This window comes from Camelus dromedarius, chromosome 13 (genome assembly GCF_036321535.1).
Source record: "Camelus dromedarius isolate mCamDro1 chromosome 13, mCamDro1.pat, whole genome shotgun sequence".
In the NCBI taxonomy this organism is placed as follows: Eukaryota; Metazoa; Chordata; class Mammalia; order Artiodactyla; family Camelidae; genus Camelus; species Camelus dromedarius.
Window position 1 is genome coordinate 55,916,613 of NC_087448.1, and position 20,654 is coordinate 55,937,266.

Genomic DNA, 20,654 nt, shown 5'->3' on the forward strand with positions numbered 1-20,654 from the left:
TCTTGGTTTTGCTTATATATATTCATATATAAATAGTCTAATGCTTTCTTAGATGTGTTGGATTTTAATTTTATTTATGGGCTTTTCTGTCACACAGAAGCCTGTAATGTAATTAACATTCTTCATTATTTTGCGTTATGATTTGTAGGATTTTTCCCCTAAGAAATTCTTTTCTGTACTAAGGTTTTATCTCTTTTCCAAAAAGTTTTAAAATTTTGCTTTTCTTTAGTTTCTTAATCCAACTGGAATTTATTTGCATTACCATGTAAAGTAGGGATCTACTTTTATTTATTTTGCATATGATTAGCCACTTCCCCCAGCACTATTTATCGAATAATCTATCCTTTCCTCACTGATTTGTCGTGGTAATAATGATAACTATTGTTATTATTTGGTTTCCACTGTGAGTAAGGTAATGTTCTGGGAGCTTAACCTATAATAAATTATTAATCCTCACCACTAACCTGAGTGGTGGGTATTGTAATTAAACCCCAAATAAAGGTGAAACAGCTGAGGCACAAATTAAGCCACTTGCTCAGGGTCGCACAGCTGCAAGTGACTGAGCCAGGACTCTCACCTGGCTGTCTAGTTCTAGAACCCCCGGGCTTATCCATGTGCTGCTAACATTATCATCGTACGTGCACAGACCTGTTTCTGGCTCTCTCTTTTGTTCCATCGGTCACTTGTGTATCCCTGAGCTAGTACAACACTCTTAATTACTCTGATTTTAGGATAACACTTGGCTGGGTTTTTTTTTTTTTTTTTTTTTGGCACTTTGAATTTTGGAATCAGCTTATGAGGTTCCACAAAAATTTTTGTTGTAATTTTAACTGGAATTCCCCTGAATTTATAGGTGAATTTGGGAAAAAATAGACACCCTTGTAATGTATGAGTTATTCTATCCATGAATAGGGTCTGTCTCTCCAATTATTCAGGTCTTCTTTTATGAATTTCAGAAATGTCCAACCATTTTTTTTTTTTCTATAGAGGTCTAGAACTTCGGGTTAGGCGTATTCCTGGCTTTGTTGTTTTGTTACTTTGCATAATACCTTTCTTAAATGAGCTGTTCTTGGTATATACAAAAAGTTTTTTTAATCTTATCTAACAATCTTGCCAAACTCTTATTAGTTCTAAAATCTTTAAATTCACATGGATATTTTATTTGGACAATCCTCATCTATAAATAAAAACTATTTAAATTTTTTTCCCTTAAATTTCTAGGCCTCTTAATTTCTTTTTCTTGTTTTACTGCCTTTTTCTAGAACATTTTGTTATAATGGTGATTAGAAGCATTTAAAGTTGGGAGCCTTGTCTTGTTTCTTTTATCACTGGGATGCTTCTAAGGTTTTATCATTAAATTTGTGTACACTTCAGGTTTTTAATACTTTCACTTTCTTAAAACTAGGAAGTTCCCATTTATTTCTAGTTTGCTGCAAGTTAAAGTATTGAATAATATGAAGTGCTTTTTTCCTGCATCTACTGTAATGATTTTCTGCATTCTTTCCCTCTCTTCCTCTGGCCAGGTGCAATGTTGGATGCTTTATTTTATTTTTTTATATATACAATTTGATGTTTTTCCTTTTTTAATCTCAAAAAAAGTTAGTTGCACATACAGTACAGAGAACCTTTTTTGTTGGAACTATTTGAAATAAGAGGCACGATATGTCACTTTCCTGAATACTTCAGTATGTATTTCCTACAAACAAGGACATTCTCTCACATAATCACAATGTAATCATCAAAAGCAGGAATTTAACATTAATATATTACTACCACCTAATCCTTAAACCACCCAGGTTTCAGGTTCAGGTCTCCTAATAACTTTCTTTATAACAGAAGATTCTGATTTATGGGTTATATTTGGTTTTCATGTCTCAAATTTTCTCCTTGTAATCTGTTAGTAATAAGTTATGTGCTTGTTTATTTTCTGTTGTTTAACCATTCTGGGATTTGAGATTAACACTATTTGATTGTGATGTTTTATTCTAATATACTGTGAATATTAGTTTGTTACTGTTTTTAGTTAACTTTGTTGGTATAATTTACACTTAAAAGGCACCCATTTTAAGTGTACAGTCGGAGAGTATTAAGACACGTATTTACCAATGTAACCACCACCACAATCAAGATGCAGGACATTTCCATTATCCCGGAAGGTTCCTTCATGCCTCCTTGCAGTTGCTTCCTCCCCACCCCCGGCCCCTATAGATTGATCCTGTCTTTTTTGAATCTTGTATGAAAGGAATCCTAGAGTATGTATGCTTTGTATCTGGCTTCTTTTGCTCAGCACAGTATTTGGAGGTTCTTCCATGTTGTTGCTTGTATCTGTATTTTTGTTCCTTTTTATTTCTGCATAGTATTCCATTGTATGGATGTATCACAATTTGTTTATCCATTTACCTGTTGATAGACATATATATTCTAGTTTGGACAAATTAGGATAAATATTCTGTGAACATCTGAATATGAGTCTTCATTTGGACATAAACTTTTATGTGTTATATTCACTAGAATGTTCTATTGTTTTAGATTCTGCATAAATGATAACATGCAGTATTCATCTTTCTCTGTCTTATTTTACTGGGCATAATACGCTCCAATCCCATCCATGTTGTTGCAAATGGCAAAATTCCATTTTTTTTAATGGCTGAGTAGTAGTCTATTGTGTGTGTATATATGTATATACCACATCTTCTTTATCCATTCATTTGTTGATGGACACTTAGGTTGCTTCCATATCTTGGCTATTGTAAATAGTGCTGCTGTGAACAATGGGGTGCATGTATCTTTTCAAATTCATGTTTTCATTTTGTTTGCCTGTATACCCAGGAATAGAATTGCTGGATCATAAGGTACTTCTATTTTTAGTTTTTTAAGAAACCTCCATATTATTTTCCACAGTGGCTGTACTAGTTTAAATTCCCACCATCAGTGTACAAGGGTTCCCTTTTCTCCACATCCTCACCAATATTTGTTTGTGGTCTTTTTGATGATAGCCATTTTGACAGGTGTGAGGTACTACCTCATTGTGGTTTTGATTTGCATTTCCCTAATGATTAGTGGTGTTGAGCATCTTTTCATGTGCCTTTTGGCCATCTGTATATCTTCTTTGAAAAAAGTGTCTATTCAGGACTTCTGCCTATTTTTCAGTCAGGTTGTTTTATGATATGGAGTTGTATGAGCTTTTGTATATTTTGAATATTAACCCCTTACCCCATACCATTTGCAAAGACGATTTCTCCTATTTAGTAGGTTGTCTTTTTGTTTTGTTGATGGTTTGTCAATGCAAAAGCCTTTAAGTTTAATGAGGTCCCATTTGTTTATTTTTGCTTTTGTTTCCTTTGCCGTTAGAGATAAATCCAAAAAAAAATTGCTACAATTTATGTCAAAGAGTGTTCTGCCTGTTTTCTTCTGGGAATTTTATGGTGTCCAGTTTTAGGTTTAGGTCTTTAAACCATTTTTAGTTTATTTTGTATATAATATGAGAAGATGTTCTACTTTCATTTTTTTTTTTCCATGTAGCTGTCTGGTTTTCCTAGCACTACTTATTGAAAAGACCGTCTTTTCTCCATTGTATATTCTTGCCTCATTTGTGAGTGGACACATGCTTTTATTCCTCTTGGGTGAATACCTAGAAGAGGAATGCTGGGTCATAAAGAAAGTGCATGTTTGGGGGGAGGGTATAGCTCAATGGTAGAGTTCAGGCTTAGTATGCACGAAGTCCTGGGTTCAATCCCGAGTTACCGCCATTAAATTAATTAATCAATTAATTAAATTTTTAAAAAAGAAAGCACATGTTTAACTTTAAAGGTGATTGCATCATTTTACACTTCTACCAACAATGTGTAAGAGTTTAATTTGCTCCACACCCTCAATGACACTTGGTATTTTCAGTCTTTTTAATTCTAACCAGTCTAGTGAGTGTGTATTGGTATTTCACTGTGATTTTAATTTGCCTGAAGGTTGTTGATATTGAGCATCTCATCTTTTCATGTGCTTATTTGTCATTCATAACTCTCCTTCTACCAAGTGTCTTTAGATTTTTTTTCCCCATTTTTAATTGAATTTTGTCTTATTATTGAATGGCGAGAGTTTTTCCCATATTCTGGATATGAGTATTTTGGTCAGATATATGAATTACGAATATTTTCTCCCTATCACTGGCTTGCCTTTTCGTTTTCTCTGCAATGTCTTTAAAAGAGCAAAAAGTTTTAATTTTGATGAAGTCCAACTTAATAACTTTTTTCTTTATAGTTTCTGCTTTTTATAAGAAATCTTTGCCTCTACCAATGTCAACAAATTTTTCCCATGTTTTTCATGCTCTTTATTATTTGAGTATATGTGTAATGTTGATCTTTCATTTAGAGGTACTTTGGATTCTCTTGGTTTCAAGTAACTCATAGAAGCTTGAGCCAACCTAAATATAAAAGGGGCTTTGTAATAAGGTTGCAGGGGCATTTCATGGTTCCTGAAGGCAGACACGCAAGTGGGTCCAAGAAACAGGAACTGGGACGCCTCCAGGAACCCAGGATGTTCTCTCTAGCCCTTGCTTTTGTTTTTCTCTCTTTGTAGACTGACTTGCTCTGACCATGTAGCTCAGAGCCTAGTTCACTCTCCTAGGATGGGGACTTTTAGCCATTGAGGGGTCAGGGTTATGCTGTAAAAAAAAAAAAACAAAAAAAAAACATGCCTGGGGATCAGGACCACTTCCAAAGAAAAGCAGGGTGGCCTGAGATCTGCTCACACACCCCGAAAGGTGGTCACTGTTCTACCCCTAACCCATCTTCCACTCCTGAGTACTTTTTGGTTCCATTCTCTGACTTGTACCTTTCAGCATTACTTTGTGCGTACTCTGGGCTTTTTCTTTTCCCATTCTGCAGCTGTATTCTTCTGCACTTGTGGAATGTGAGGATCATGATTCATACAATGATGGTAGACATTTTGATGTGCTGTCAGTGAAGAAAGAAATCAACAGAGGAAGGAAGTTGGTAAGTATAAATGGTCTTATTACTCACACAAGATGAACAGACCCTCAAGGTTGCCGTCAAAAGAAAGTCTATTTGATTGATAAAGCAGGGATAAAGGTGCCTGTTGGAGAGCTGAAACAAGTAGGACTTGTACTGGAAACTGAGATTTGACGGAATATTTAGTATTTAAAATAGGCTACAACATGCTTCACTAGCAAAGTAGATGTGAGTTAGAATGCTTTGGCTGTAAGTAGAAGGAGCCCCAACTCAGTCTATCTTTAACAAAAAGGGTGCTTATTTTCTCACTTAGCCAGAGGGAAAACTGGCTTCAAGGTTGGTTGATTCATTGGCTCAGTGATGTCATCAAGGGCCCACCATCCTTTCCGCCCTCCTGCCCCCTCTGCCCTCATCACCTGGTCCCCTTGTGATCATAGGGTGGCCACAGGCAGCAACCAAAGCATCAAGCTTTCTTGTTCCTGTCTAGCGATAAAGTTCATCCACAAGCATGAAATAAGAGTCCTTCTGAAAGTTTAATTAGGCCACACCCCTCTTTCTACACCTGTTGCTAGAGGCGACCATAACCATCAGGATCTACCCTCAGAGCTGGGGTGAGCGCCCCCTGGGAAGGAAGGATTGCTGAGTAGTTACCCTACTGGGTCTGTGGCCGTAGACTCCCTCTGTGACCAGCCCTTCATGCTTAATCAGCAGTACAGCAAGTGTGAGCGCTGACACCCTTGCCACACACCACAATTCACAATCAGGTTTGTGATCTGGAGCAAACGTTTTTTAGTCCTTGCGAGATGTCAGCATATATGTGGGTGGTTTCCACACCACAGGATGTTCTTTGAGAGGTGTCAGCACAGGGTGTTCAGTAAGCAGGCGGCTCAGCAAGCAGGCGGCTCAGCACAGTTGGGGTTCAGGAAGCCTTCCTAGTTGGGGTTGGGGGTGAAAGTGAAGATGGGGAAGGAGTAATTCTAGAGCGAGTGGTCAGGGCATGCAAAAGCATCGAAGGCGAGAAAGAAGACATGGCAAGTTCATAAAACCGTAAGCATAGAATTCTCCTTGGCATTGTCTTTACTGACCTCACTGTATTCCATTACCGTGGAAGGGAAGGATGTACCAGAATGCGTGAAGCCATCCCCTTGTTAGATGATGAGTTGACTCTGGTTTTCACTTTAACTGCAGGAAACGTCTGTGCATTATCCTTCTGTGCTGGTTTGAGTGGTGCTGTCCAGCACTTTCCTCGAAGTGGGACAACTGAGTCAAAGAGAATTCCCTTTAAAATCTTTGAAATGTGCTGACAAACTACCCCAGAGAAAGACTATACCACTTTATACTTCTGTTCTTGGACATGGATGAAAGGCCACTTCTCCTAGCCCTTGACAAAACTGAGTATCACAAACCTTATTAATGTTCGCCAGTCTGGCAGGGTTTTACCTTGCATTTGCCTGATCACTGGAGAAGTTGAACATTACTTCCCCTTAGGCATCTCCCATCCTCCCAGCTCACCCAGATCCAGCAGTACTACAGTGACCCCTTTACATCGGCCGCCCCGCACCTAGCTGTGGTCCAGTGCGCAGTCACTCCCTTACAGACCCCCATCTCCCTCCCCGGCGCACACTGCTTCCTTCCTCCCCCAGCCCAACCTGTTGCGGTGTGTCTGTCTGATGTCTGCATGTGCTGAGCAGTGCTGGCACTTGAGCAGTTGAACAACCAGGCAAAAACCCACAAATGTTTTGACTGATCTTAGATTCATGGCCATAAACCTCAAATGAACCGTCATTCTTCACCCACCACATTTACTGTTTCGTATCCTCTTCATCTCTTTAAAACCTCTCCCCGATGGCAGCTTCCCATTCCCAAGTTGATGACTATGCCTGTTTATTGGTGGTTTTTTTTTTTTTGATAAACTTTATTTTTTAGGGCAGTTTTAAGTTTACAGGAAAACTGAGGGGAAGATAACAGAGTTCCTGTGTTCCCCTCCATCTCCACACATGCACAGCTTCCCCTTTACCAGTATCCCCACTAGAGGGGACATTTGTTACAACTGCTGAACAACAAGGACACATCAGAAACACCCAGAGGCCATGGTTTACATTAATGAGTTCACTCTTGGTGTACATTTCTTTGCCTGATTCTTACCAAGAAATTGGAAGTGATTAGACAGGAACTCCTAGTACCAAACTACCGCCCCACACACCTCTGTCCCCAGACTCTCAGACCTCCCTTCTGCCAAAGTCAACCCTCCATTTTGGCTTTGGAGCCATCCTCTTCCCTCCTTAAGGACTAGGCTCTTGAAATTTCCTCCACCCACTTCACATCAGTATCCCCTCTTTCTACTAGATTATTCGCTGCAACATAAAAACACAACCAACTGACGTCATCTTTAAAAAAAAAAACCCTCCTATATACATAGAAAGCTGGTCAATTACAATGTCACTTGTCTGACCTTGGTTGACCTTTCAGCAGTATCATCACACAGGCGCTCTGCCCTGCATCTTGAAGCATTTTCTTCTTTACTCCCTGGACACACTGCTAGAATGTCTCTCACCTTTCTGGCTGCTTCTTCCCAGGTTCCTTGGCTATTTTTCGTTCTCTGCTCAACCGCTACAGTTGGAAGTGCCCAGAGCTCTGTCCTGGGCTCCTTCCTCCATTGAAACATCCTTCCTAGTGACCTCATCCAATTCCCATGGCTTCAGTAGTGTTCTTACGCCAGGGACTCTGTATCCCCAGCCCCAGAGACCAGCCTGACGTATCTACATGGATATCTGATAGCATCTCATAGTAAACAGGCTGGAAAAGAACACAGTTCCATCCCCTACACACACAATCATGGGCCATCCAGTCCTGTTCACCACTCTCCTCAGACAGCACATGATTTACGCACCATCACCTCCTCCCCAGCCCCAGCCCATCGTGACAGCAGCACCGCCCCACAGGCCTTGCATCCTCCCCTTCTCTCTCACTGTCACTCAACCACCATGGTGAAGTCACTGACAACACTCTCGCAGACAGTTGCTGAACACTACTGACGCTTGCCCTGCTTTCTCCTGCCCATCCCTCCCCAGCCAGAACAGTGTCTTTAAAATATGAGTCGGTTTATGCTCCCCATGCATGAATATAAAACCCCAGCTCATCACTCTGGCTTGTGAGCCCTGCATGACCCTGCTCTCCCCTACCTCTTGCCTCCTCTCTGCTCCAGCAGCTCTAGCCTGTCCCTCCTGTCCCTCCTGGAAGCTTGCCAGTGGGAAAGCTTCCTGCCTCAAGAACATTAGACCTCCTGCTTATAATGACCTCCCCCCTGCTTTTATGCAGACGAGGAGCTCTTATTAAAATCTAAGCTTCTAGATTGCCTCCTCAGGGAGGCCTCCTGTGTCACTGACCATCCCATCTGAAGTAGGAACCAGTGACACTGTCCCTGTGCCTTATCTCAGTCCTCTACGAAGCATGTCACTATATTTTAAAGTTTGCTTTCTGTGCTCGTTGTCTGTCGTCTCCACTAGAATGCTGCCTTCACGCAGCAGGTACCAGACCCACCGCTGGCTCCCCGTCCTAGGGCAGTGCCCGCCGCTTCACAGCTACTTGGTCGTCTTTCTGTGAGTCAGCGTTTCTGAGCCATTTGCATTTCTTCTGTGATTTGCCTCTCCCTATTTTTCTTTGAGTTATCAACCCTTTATCAACTATGCAGCAAACAGTCTTTTCCTTTTAATTTTTTTAGGGTATCTATCACCTTAAAAATGGAGCTTAAATTTTTTACATAGTCAGTTCTCTTGGTCTTTCTCTTTGAAGCTTCTGAGTTTCCCACCTTGCTTAGAAAGCCTTCCTCACCTCAATACCATGCTTTTTTTTCTTTCTCCTTTATTTTCTAATTTTTATAGTTTTAAAATTTATTTTTACATAGTTAGAGCTTTAATCCACAAGGAATTTATTTGAGTATATATTGTGAGGTAGGGATCTAACTTTATTTTTTTTTCTACACATATATTCAGATGGCCCCCCAACATTAAATGATGATTCTTCGTGCTTTGATTTGAAATTCTACCTTTGGCACAGTCTAATTTCTCACAAGTATTTGAATTTTCTTTAATGTACATCGTTGCTTGTGCTGACCTCGGGATGCCATGCAAGCTGTCACTTCCTGTTTTGCAAGGTGGTTTCATTGTGCTTCCACTTCATCCAGGCAGAGCATGATGGAACCCAGCCTTGGTCATGGCTCAGATTCCCCAGAGTTAAATTTCTGTGGCCACCTACTGTCCTCCTCCCCATCCCCACCCCACCTTCATATCAGACCAGTAGGCTGACACATCAAAGCAAGGGATCTAATGAATTGAACTAAGGAAAAAACATTACTCAGGGGATTTTTGGTTTGGTTTTTTTGTTTGTTTTTTACATTTGTGGCCTTTCTACATCGCTTCCAAAGAGGTTTCACTTACTTTCTCTGACATTGTCCTCAGCAGTGCCTCTGGGATTGTTATCCCCAGGGAGGAATCCAGGTCCAGGAGAGGGGAAGGGACTGGCTCGAGATCACACAGTTGTCAGTGGCACTGCCAGGCACTGCCCTGGGCCACAGGCTCAGTGTCCCCAACAGCATCTCTTGCCTAAAGCTGGACAGTTTTGCCAACCCTGCTTTTTAGGAATCTCTTTTAAAGAGAAGGGGATTTTTACGTGTGTGAAACACAAAGGGTTTTCTGCTTTTAATCAGATCATTATAAAACGTTACAATTAGCTGAGGTTTTGCTGAAATTTCAAAATGAGGAGCCAAATGTCAGGACGCAGTGTTTGTAGCTGAGGACATTAGGGCTGCCGACTTAAAAATAACATTTAATGACATCTCCAACTTTAAATTTTAACAAAGGTTCGAAAAAACAGGTGCTTACTCAGTAAAATCTATTCTTCTGTAGAAATGCACATTTTGTGGTGAAAGAGGAGCCACCGTGGGATGCGATTTAAGATCCTGTGCCAAGAATTACCACTTTTTCTGTGCCAAGAGCGACCGCGCAGCTCTACAAACTGATGAATCTCAAGGAATTTATAAGTATATAATAAAACAGTTTTAAGCCACGCATGGGGGATTGGAATAAGGAATGGTTAGATTAAGACAAGGAGGTATTTTTAAGCTGTTTTTATGTAAATGGTTACCAAGTAAGAACATGGTTTGGGGGATGCCCAGTTGGGAACCCGACTTCACAACGCCTTCCCCAAGTGTCCTAGGAAGGAAAGAAGCGGGGTTGGTTGGTTTGGGGTTTTACTCTCCCCGAATCCTTTCTTGCCTGGTGTAAAGCCCTGGTTATCACAGTGGCACAAGTGACTTAATAAGTGGCCACAAGACTGGGAACCAGTTCACACTTGCTCTTTTTTTGCAAAGAAAGGAGCCTGAGATGTTAAGTCACAGGTCTGTGCTTTATCCATCTTGTCTCCAAATATATGTATTTTCCCACCATCGTCACCACCCTCTTAACTATAAATAGCTTCTAAAAATGATTTTTTAAAAAACTAGCAAATAGTTATATCAGTCATTCAGTCCTTGAAGAAACCTTGTTTGTGTTGCCTTTGACTTTGAAATCTTGATCCTTGTCTTTCAGTCATTCTCTAATGTTAATTTTGACCCAGTACAGCATATGTCAAGCCCAATACAATAGAAGTATATGTTTTATCCAGGAAGAAACTTGATCTTCCTTCTGATGAAAGATGTCAGTTCAGTTAAGTTATTATATAATTTAGTCAGAAGAAATCATAAGCCAGCTGTTAACTAAATTGATTGAGGTCATGTTCAACTAACTTTTTTTTGTATGTAGATGCAGTCCGAGATATACAGTCAAAAGAAAAAAAGTCTTAAAAACAGTTTTGATCTTTGTAAAGTTGTAAGATGGAATAAAACAGAGAAGGATGATTAACATGACAGGCCAGGCAGACGCCTCTTTCTTCTTTGGGGCATGTGAATAGATTCTGATTGAACTAAACATTTTAAATTTCAGTAAAATATTTTAAATCATAGCTTCAGAATAATAGTAGTAGTTTTATGAGAGGATTATTTTTTAATATGATTCATGTAAGATCTGTTATACTCCTAAATGATATTTTACAAATCCATATGGAGGGTAGATTTTTTTTTTCCCCTGCGGGCACATATCCCCAATTTGACCTGTGTTCCAGCATTATTTTATTTTATTACTTTAATAACCACCTACTTTATGCCAGGAATACTTCAGAGTACTTTACAAATGTTGATCTATTTAATACTTGTAATAGCCCAGTAAGGTAGATACTATTATTCCCACTTTACAGATGAGGAAACTGAGGCCCTGAGATTCTTAGTAATTTGTACCCAGGCCACATATTTGGTTAAGTGGCAGAGATGGGCTTCAGGGTTCGCGTCTTTGCTCTTCACCGTATCCTCTTTAAGCTTAGGGGCCATATATTCTAAAATACGGGCAAGCCTAACATTAAAAGAAGTTTGTTAAATAACTTAAAATCTGATTTTATAACTTCTATAGGTATTTTCTTGCTTGAGACTAGAAAGAAAATGCGTAAATATGTTAATTTTATATTCGATTTGCTGAGTAACTCATAGCTTGTAACATTCTATTTCACTTTTATTATTTACCTTTCCAAAGAGCTTGTTTTATTTTGACTTCTCCAAAGACCTAGAATACTAGAAAGACTATTATTAGCAGAGCTACAAGATCAAACAAAAAGGAATCGAGTTCCTGTTATACCTTAAAGTTTGAAAAAATACTGATCATACAGTAGCAGGACCAATGAATAGAGACTTAATGAAGTAATCATTTTTGTTATTATTTTGTCAAGTATCAAGTGAACTTTTATTCGTTTTTAAATTGAATTTAAACATTCTGAGTGCCTGTCATGCACAAGGCCCCTTGCTAGGTGCCGTGAGAATATAAAGAGTAACAAGACATAGACTAAAACTCATCACCCCATGGGAGGACCAGAGAGGTCAAAACTAGCAGAAGCACATGGCAGGATGGGGCAGGAGGGGACTGACGTGAAACTGGCTTGGCCTTGAGTTGATAATTGTTGAAAATGGATGATGGGTGGGGGCATGGGAGTTCATCATATCTCCTCCACCTTCATATATGTTTGAAATTTCCCATAATAAAAAAAAAAAATTAAGTACCTTGCAAACAAAAAAGCTCAGAGATAGCAGAATCCAAAGGGTGAGGAGATTAATACTGATTGGGGGAGCAGCGGGGTTTGCTGGGAAGTCTGCATGGACGAGGCGGGAAGTGGTATCAGACGGGAAGAAGACACACATTCCCCTAGGCGAGGGGACCCTGCATCCTGGGGTCAACCCTGTAAGGAAAGGAAGGGAGACACGGCTGGGGGCTGAGGAGGAAGAAAGAAAGGCTGGAAAGACAGCAGGGCCTGAGTAGCTCCTCGCCACGTTCACTCACAGCACTCCTTTGCTGAAGCCTGCTCTACCTCCTTCTCTTCCAGGGCACTCATCAGTGCTAGGACCATGCGGCTCAAATCTAAGACCTGGGGGAGATGCCTGTTGAGTTAGAAAACTACATTCACCACCATCCCTCCCCCCAAATTAACACATATAATTTTGTGCTACTTATTGTTGAAAGTCAGCAGAACTTTCTGTAGTCAGATGAAAATTTGTGTCTTAGATGTCGAATCTCTAGGTACCTTTACACAGTAAAATCCTAGTGACCACTATATATGAACAAATATTGTTCAAAATATTTAGGGAGCACTCACCCCTTAAGAGAGCACGCCGACCTGTCTGAGGCTCGAGCGCACAGGGGACGCAGGTACAGGCTCCATCTCCACTTGATGTGGGCCAGTAACTTACACAGGCTTGACCAGCAGGTTGGTTTTTTGTTTTTTTTTAACAAATAAATATTTAGGGTTAAGTTGTCATGAAAAATAGGTTAGTTCCTTTTTAAAATCACAATAGGCATTTGGAAAGTGTAAATAAAAATATTTGATTCTTTGAAATTTCATGTTTTCAGAGTGTTTTGCCAACAACATGCTGACACTCAAAATGGTAAGTCTCTAAAATTTAGTATTGTGGGTTTACATTTAGGTAAGACATGGAATCGTCTGATTTACTAGCCTCACTCAGTTAAAATACAAATTTTTGAGTTAAAATTGTCTATACTTTTAAAATTTAGTTGTCAGTCTCTGTGCGGTGTGCACTGTTATGGACTAACTCTTCTTTGTGAACTAGACCTACTCTCAGTGAAGCCTTTGTCTGGCGTCTTCCATCCTCACTGCAGTCAGAGGACCAAACCAAGACACGGTAAAAAGCGTTTTAACTTTTACGATACTTGTCTTCTAAAAAGTGTATCAGAATTTTCGGTAGATAAAACTGATAAAGTGTTGCATGTTCCCTGAAAGCGATTTTCCTAAGAGTGCATGGTTAGCATTTCCGTTCTAACTAAGGGAATTGAGGAATTGGGTCCTGGCTGCCTGGAGTTACGCGGCCTCCGTGAACTGCCGGGACAGCAGTCTTGCAGCACTGGATCCAAGACGCTGTCTGTGGACGGGAGTCGGACTGCAGGAAAAGGCTTAGTTCCCTGCCATGCCAGCCCTCCCTCTTCAGCCATTACCCATTGTCCTTTTATCAGAAATACTATAAAAATACTGCTGTCAATCTTTACTGGCAGGGAAAGATGACAACAACGTGTCTGTTTTAAAAAGCAGATTATAACACTGTAATGAATCCTCTTCCCAGAGGAAACATCAGTTTCTTTTGAATTCTGTGTATACAAACATACCTACGACTATACTTTGCTTGTATCTTAGAGGTTCTTCCCTATCAGTGGATATAAATGGATTTTACCTCATTTTTAAAAGCCTGCATAGTATTCCAGTGTTTATTATTCAGTTGTATAGCTGAACCACAATTGAACCAGTCTCCGCATGACGGACATATAAGTTATTTCCAGCTTCTTCTATCATATTTAATACTGTAGTTAACATTTCTCCACTCATCTTTATGCCTTTATGCAACTGTACTGTTATGAAGACTTTCTGTGAGTAGATTGCTGGGTCAAAAAGTATACAGTGGCACTTCTGATGACTGTTGGCTAATTATCTTCCAAAAAGGCCACACGAGCAGTACACAGTTACCCAAATCTTTGCAAACACTGTATATTAAACATCATCTTTGTCAGTCTGATCAGTGAAAAATTGTAGTTTGCATATCTTTACTTCTGGGTGAAATTGCGTGTATTCCCCTATCTTTTGATCAATTATATTTGTTTTCCTGTGACTTTGTTTTTATATTTAATGAACCCTCTCCGCAGAGTTCCCCACTTGCCCATTTTTCTACCTATTTGCCTTCATATTAATTTATATCTTTTTATATTTTAAAAGTTGGCCTTTTATCATGTCTTGCAAACATTTAGTCTAAGTTTGACATATCGTTTGACTTTGTAGTAACTTTTGGCATCCAAGAGTTGTATGTAGTCAAGCATCAGTCTTTTCCTTTATGGATTCCAGTGTCTACATAACTTGTGTTTTCCGCTCACTTTTCAGGAGTGAAAAGAAGAGGGAAAAAACGTGCCTCAACAGGCAATCACATACAGGTAATCTGACTTAATTTTACTATAGCTTTAAGTTTCTTTGTACAACGTCTTTTTTTTTTTTTTAAACCATTCTGAATTTCAGGTGACATGAGGATAAAGGGTGACTGCTGATAAGATGAATGTTAAAGAGAAGCGGGATGTGTCTTGGGTATCCAAGCACATACCCTGCAGGAGGTGGCTGTCCCGTGGCTCCTGTAGTGCACCCCCTGCTACCGGACCAGTGAGAGGGCGTGAGCCCACTAGGTGCTTATGGTCTTGAAATGGGCAGACGTGCAGTGGAGCATCCTGACCTAGCCAAGTATTTCCCAGCTGCAGGATCCACGTTTCACCTAATTTGCAAATTCATAATCTTCTGGATTCCTATTATGTGTAAAGCATATGAAGACATTTTGGGGCTCTGAAACAGTTTTTTTACACATCAGCTTATATAAGCTAAATTAATACAAGCCAGCAACTTTTGCCTCTCACACTTTATAAAAGAGGTGCTTGTTACAACTCTTCATGCTTTGTTACACAAAACAAAAATATATTTGATGTTTATACCTATAGATGGAACATGATTTTTACCGCAGTTTGGTTTTCATTTTAGGCAACATTAAATGTCAACAGTAAAAAGTCAGTGTAAAGTAATGTTGATTTTTCTTTCCTCCTAGCCACTTGAAAGAATGACGTTGAATAGATTCGTAAAACAAATGAAAGAGAAGGATGGCAGACCCACAGGTTTGCTTTAAATTTTGTCTGTAACAAATACGATCTGTACGTACTTAGGGAAATGCTGACCCATGAAGTTCAAAGTTGGTGTCCCACTTTATTCTTCTAGGCTTGTAGTAATTATGTAAGAGTAGAAATCCTTTATCATAACTATCATCACTCTGTACATTCTTGATATAGAAGCTAGGGTTGCCTGAGCTCAGAATCTAATGACATGCCACCCCTCACAGTGTGACACCCCTCCCCTAAGAAGCTAAAGCCAGTATTTGTAGTTTTCTGTTAAGGAAACAGACACTCCGTAATGACCAACAGTAAACTGTGATGGAAAAAACTTGAGGGAGGCTGTTATCACAAAGATTTGAAGCTAAATTTTAGAAAATCCTCTTTATTCATATAATTATTCTAAGAGAAGTTTTTATTTTCACTTTTTATAACATTTCATTGTTTTAGCTAGAAAAATTTGAGTTATGATGAAATCACAATAGAAAAGATAAAGGTGCTGTATGTACTATCTTAACTAATAATGCTCACCCATTAGGTAGAGTCTGAAGGAGTGATAAGTGATGTGGGACAGCTGCTCAGGGACAGGCCATTTCCCTCTAAAATGGTTTTCTTGTTCTTAGATGCAATTGTGAAAGCCACTTTTCTTAAGAAATGTAAAGAAGCAGGGCTTCTTAATACTTTATTTGAAGAAATATTAGACAAACTTCATTCGATTCAGGGAAGACTCATGGATGAGACCACTTCAGAATCAGGTACCGAAATAACAAAATTTGTACAGAGAGACTTCTCACAAACCTACATGCGAAATAATCCGCCCCCCACGACCCCCCAAAATAGTGCACATTTTCTTTCTGCCCTATTTTTTTCTTTTATCTCATTCTTTAATACAATTCATTGTTCCTTGATCTCGTCTTTTATAAATCAACAAGAATTTAGTAAAAGAAAAAAAAATTGATGCCCTGAAAATCTGATGTATTTTTCAGAGGTTCATAACTGAGTGACCAGCAAGAGAACGGGCGTGTTCAGAACCAGAGCCAGTCACACACCCCCGCCCGCACCAAGCACACTTGCTGCTAAGATCTGAGAATGGCATCATGTTGCAGTTTTGATTTGACTTAAATTCTCTTCCTTAAAAAGCAAATGACCTTTTTTCTATTGTGAAGTGTAGAACAAAGAAGTAATTTTTAATGCTCTGGCTGATGTTAGTTAAATGTGGCCTTTCACAGAGCGCTCTCTGGGAAGCGCAAGCTCCATTTGTACATGCAGGTATAGAGCCGCTCAGCCTTCTTAGAACCTGTGTTACAAGCTTAAAAACTGTATTATAAATATAGTTGCCACTTAAATAACTCCGGCTTGTATTGTACAGGTCTACTTACACCCAGATTTTTTTTCAATAAATACTACAGTGCAACACAATCTGTAGATGCGGAACCACGTACGTTGGGGGCCAACTCAAGTTATGCTTGGATTTTCACCTGCACGGGGGTCAGCACCCCTGACCCCCATTGTTGTTCAAGGGTCAACTGTATAGCTATCTTAAAGGGAGAAGCTTGGCAGTCTGTATTTTAGGCAACAGTAGAAAATATTATAGAAAGGGCTTTTTTTTTTTTTATAAGGACAAAACCAAAAAGTGAAGTTAAAAGTAGGCATTTCCCAAAGCTCACTGATGACATTTTTTATTCTTGTCTCTAGACCAGGCACATCTGGAACTTGAGCCTGCCCCTCAGAACCACCTGGGGGGCTTGTCAGAACAGATAACTAGGCCCCGCCCCTGCTGCAGTCTGCAGGGACGCCTGCTCTGGGGCTTGTCCTTATTTGGATGATTTTGTGAGGTGCGTCTGCCTGTATAAATGATTTAAATTAAAACTGAAAATGTTTGTTTTTCTCCCTCCAGACTATGAAGAAATTGGGACTTCACTTTTTGACTGTAGATTGTTTGAAGACACATTAGTAAATCTTCAAGCAGGTATGTGAGTTATAACCAAGCAGCAGAGTTTATAAATATCGTATATATTAAAATACAATGAAATAATACAATACTGTTCAGGTGATAAAAATCCTTCATTCGTATCTGAGAAGAATGTTCATTATTCATTAAATGAGAAAGCCCCATTACAACACAGTGTGAGCCAGCCCTCACGCACAAGAAAAAAATACACACAGAGACGCGCGTGCACACAGAACCACCAGTCACATGGAAACTGTCATCTGTGGGTGGCTGGACTGTAGTGGTTTCTTTTGTCTTAGTGCCGCATTGTACTTTCCACATTCTCAACATACACACAGTACTTTTGTAATCAGGGAAAAACTCATTTAAAAAAACAGAAACAACAAAAAGTTGATTGCAAGATAGAAGTGTTTGGGCACCATGTTCAGAAATCAGCAGGAACTGGTGAGGCAGTCATCAGCCACCTTGGTAACTGTCTCCCTCTCACTTGGTGCCATGTGTATAAACTTCAGTCCTCCCAACATTACTCTTCAGTGTAATGGAGGAGGGAGGGTTGTGACTGACTCTAAAGTTCGTCACCAAAAAAAAAAAGAGTAGCCAATAAATTTTTTAAAGAGAGCCTGGCGGGAACAGAGACTTACCCTTTCCATAAAGCACCAACCATTTATTGAATAGGTGTTTTCACCATTGTTTCAGGTGCCTTCCAAACAGACTTAGTTTCCACACCGGTGAGTCTGACCTGACTTCTCCATCAAGGCTGCCACACAACTGGGCAGGCGGGGGGCACTGTGCCCGCCCCCGGCGGGAGTGGAGGCCACCGGTTCACATGGAATTCGGGGTCTGTGGCTCCCCCGGAAGCTGCACACACAGTGCCCTGCTCTCTGTTCTTTTCCATAGATCTGTCTGTTCAGCAAACGTGTTAGGAAAATAGGTTTTCCCTGTGGAGAGAATATTATTTCATAGCCCTGTCTCAGTATACACAAACCTTTCTCATTTTTGTTTTCATATTACACATTTCTTTTTGACTGTCATATTACATTTATAATCAGGAAAATATTTTTTTTAATCTACCAAGTCTGCATACTTCTAATGGGAGTATCCATTTTTTTAAGCAGCCTTTAAAATTTTTTTCTGAAAAGCTTTATTTTTGAGGGGACTTTCATATTTATTTTTCTTTCATATAGAAGTTACATGTTTGGAACATGTTACACGTCGCTAGCTGGGTGGGTTAGCTGGGTGTAAGTACATTACAGTGTAGAATTCAGGGGGTGTGGGACCAGGAGGAGACACTATTTGGAACTGCATGAGAACCAACTTACAAGACTTAACTTCTCACACATCAACTGATAAAGATGCTCATGCTTAATTCAGCCTTTCTAATGTTCCAGAAGGTTAACTACAGGTATACAGGTATTCTAAGGAGAAATTACATATTTGTGTGTTTTAATATTCTTCAATTTTGAGGTTTTTTAAAAAAAATGACACTGCCAGTGAGTGGTAGTATTTCTAAAGCCTAACTAAAAGTCTCGTCTAAGTTTCCACAATAAAAGCCTTCCTGTTTCTAAATAAAAGCTTTCATGTAACATTAAAAACTGGGTGCATCCTATGAAAGATCTGCCTTATCCTTGATATTCTAACCACATGCTCTCTCCAGTTACTGTCTCTCAGTAAGGAGATACTGTGCAGCATGAAGGTTCTGTAGTCGCTGCTTTCGAGTTCTCAAAGATACACACAGAATGTACTTTTCTGCTATAAATGCATACAAAACTTTTTAAGATTTACTGACCAGCTTTCTGTGTGATAAAATACCAGAATTCCATCCTGAATTGGAAGAAAGAGGAAGCAGAGGCAGAAAAGCATCAGTCCCTGCTCACAAGACCCTAGATCCTTTTCATTTGGGGCACAGCATTGTGTGCTATGCACCTTCAAAAGGGGCTAGAAATAGTACATCATTCATAAAACTACTGAATAATCCGAAATCATCTGGTTTCCTCTTGTCACAGCCATAGAGAATAAAATTCATCAATCTGAAGAACAGCAGCGGCAACTGAAGGAAGAGATTGAACTACTTCAGGACTTAAAACAAACCTTGTGCTCTGACCTTCAGTCCAGTTCGACTTCAGATTCTTCCCTATCTTCTTAAAAATGATCATTTCCTAAGCAGGGAATCAGGCACAGTTGCAAACAGGCTGAAAGCTGGAGACGTGCCTATGAAAGCCACACGTCCTAGGCCTGTGACACTTGTGTCTCTTTGTTCCTCAAAACATTGATCCATACCACCTCTTACCTCTTCCTGCTGAGCGGCATCTCCTGCCTGATTGTTTACTGCCTCCTCCTCATCATCATGTCACTTCTACCTCTCCCCTCCAATGAAGTATTTCTCAGATTCTACTCGAGTAAACTGGATCATGCTTCCCATCGCTCCCACCCTCTGCACTGCAACTCCCCTGGTGGCCTCCCCTCTCAGCTAAATGGACTCCAGTAACACACCAGGTGCTCCTGCCTCCAGGACCTTTGCACATCCTGCTGTGGAGTCTTCACTGCTCTTGCACCTTCCTCTCCCTGTTCCTCCTGCAGATCTTACACCAGTTCTCCCACCTATTCCATCTGAGAGTACTTTCTCTTCATGTCCCTTCTCAGTGTAACCCACAGCATTAGACATCAAACCAGTGGAGTTTAAGCAGTCTGAGGGCAGAAACTGTTCCTGTGTTCTCCCTGCCACATTGTCAGCACCTAGTGTGCTCTATAAATGCATAAACTGTTTTTATCTAGTTCTAGCCCATAATGCCTCTTTCTATAATAAATTTTGAATATTATACCTGTATCAAAGGTACCTGTCTGCTTTTTAAATTTCTCTTTGGCTAGTCACCACATGGGCATAACATCATCTTCCAAATAAACATTTAAAACTGAACTCCTCTGAAGATTTTTCTCTACCTAACAATATATAATTCAGATTTCTATGCTCTACCACCACGTCTGACCCCCTTCACATTCACATTTCTGCATTTTTACCACGCTACTGTGATTCACAGTAATGCTAGATTTCAACGTGAGTTTGGTCTGAGCCCCCAGCATGGTGTCTGGTGCATAATATACTCAAAAATACCTGCTGCATGAAGAATATGATGTTGATTCCTGTTGTAATGGTAATCCCAGCCCACATCATGACTACCTGAGAGGCAAAATCTCAGTGGTTTTTAAATACGGCTACACATCAGAATCCCCTGAGGCATTTAACAAACTACAAGTATTTTAGAAGATGGCAGAGAGGGAGGACCCTAAGCTCACCTCGTCTCTCAGGAACACCAAAATTACATTTATGGAACAACTATGGACCAAAAAGGCCGGAACCTAACAGAAAAGTTCTTTTACAACTAAAGTTATAAAGAAGGAGCCACAACAAGATGGGGCGGTTGTGCAGGTGGTGGTGGGCTATGTGGTATATCAAGACCCACCCCCCTG

General features: G+C 40.0%; 2 protein-coding genes across 4 annotated transcripts in view; one reads left to right on the forward strand and one right to left on the reverse strand.

Annotated features, from left to right (window-relative positions):
* SETDB2 (SET domain bifurcated histone lysine methyltransferase 2) overlaps window positions 1-20,022 on the forward strand; it is a 75,042-nt gene extending 55,020 nt beyond the window's left edge. For both annotated transcript variants that reach the window (XM_031466421.2, XM_031466419.2), the window contains 9 exons: window positions 4,881-4,988; window positions 9,869-10,002; window positions 12,947-12,981; window positions 13,165-13,236; window positions 14,478-14,527; window positions 15,181-15,247; window positions 15,862-15,993; window positions 17,136-17,207; window positions 19,193-20,022. In XM_031466421.2, the coding sequence (XP_031322281.1) occupies window positions 4,881-4,988; window positions 9,869-10,002; window positions 12,947-12,981; window positions 13,165-13,236; window positions 14,478-14,527; window positions 15,181-15,247; window positions 15,862-15,993; window positions 17,136-17,207; window positions 19,193-19,332 (810 nt within the window). In that variant the 3' untranslated portion in view covers window positions 19,333-20,022. The remainder of the gene's footprint in view (window positions 1-4,880; window positions 4,989-9,868; window positions 10,003-12,946; window positions 12,982-13,164; window positions 13,237-14,477; window positions 14,528-15,180; window positions 15,248-15,861; window positions 15,994-17,135; window positions 17,208-19,192) is intronic.
* The window catches only part of RCBTB1 (RCC1 and BTB domain containing protein 1), a 64,113-nt gene continuing 48,510 nt past the window's right edge, over window positions 5,052-20,654 (reverse strand). The window contains exon 14 of one of the 2 annotated variants that reach the window (XM_064493176.1): window positions 5,052-6,224. The gene's annotated coding sequence lies outside the window, so the exon portion shown is untranslated. Of the gene's footprint in view, window positions 6,225-17,200; window positions 18,128-20,654 lie in introns of those variants that run through there. The other variant, XM_064493175.1, reaches the window with a different exon arrangement.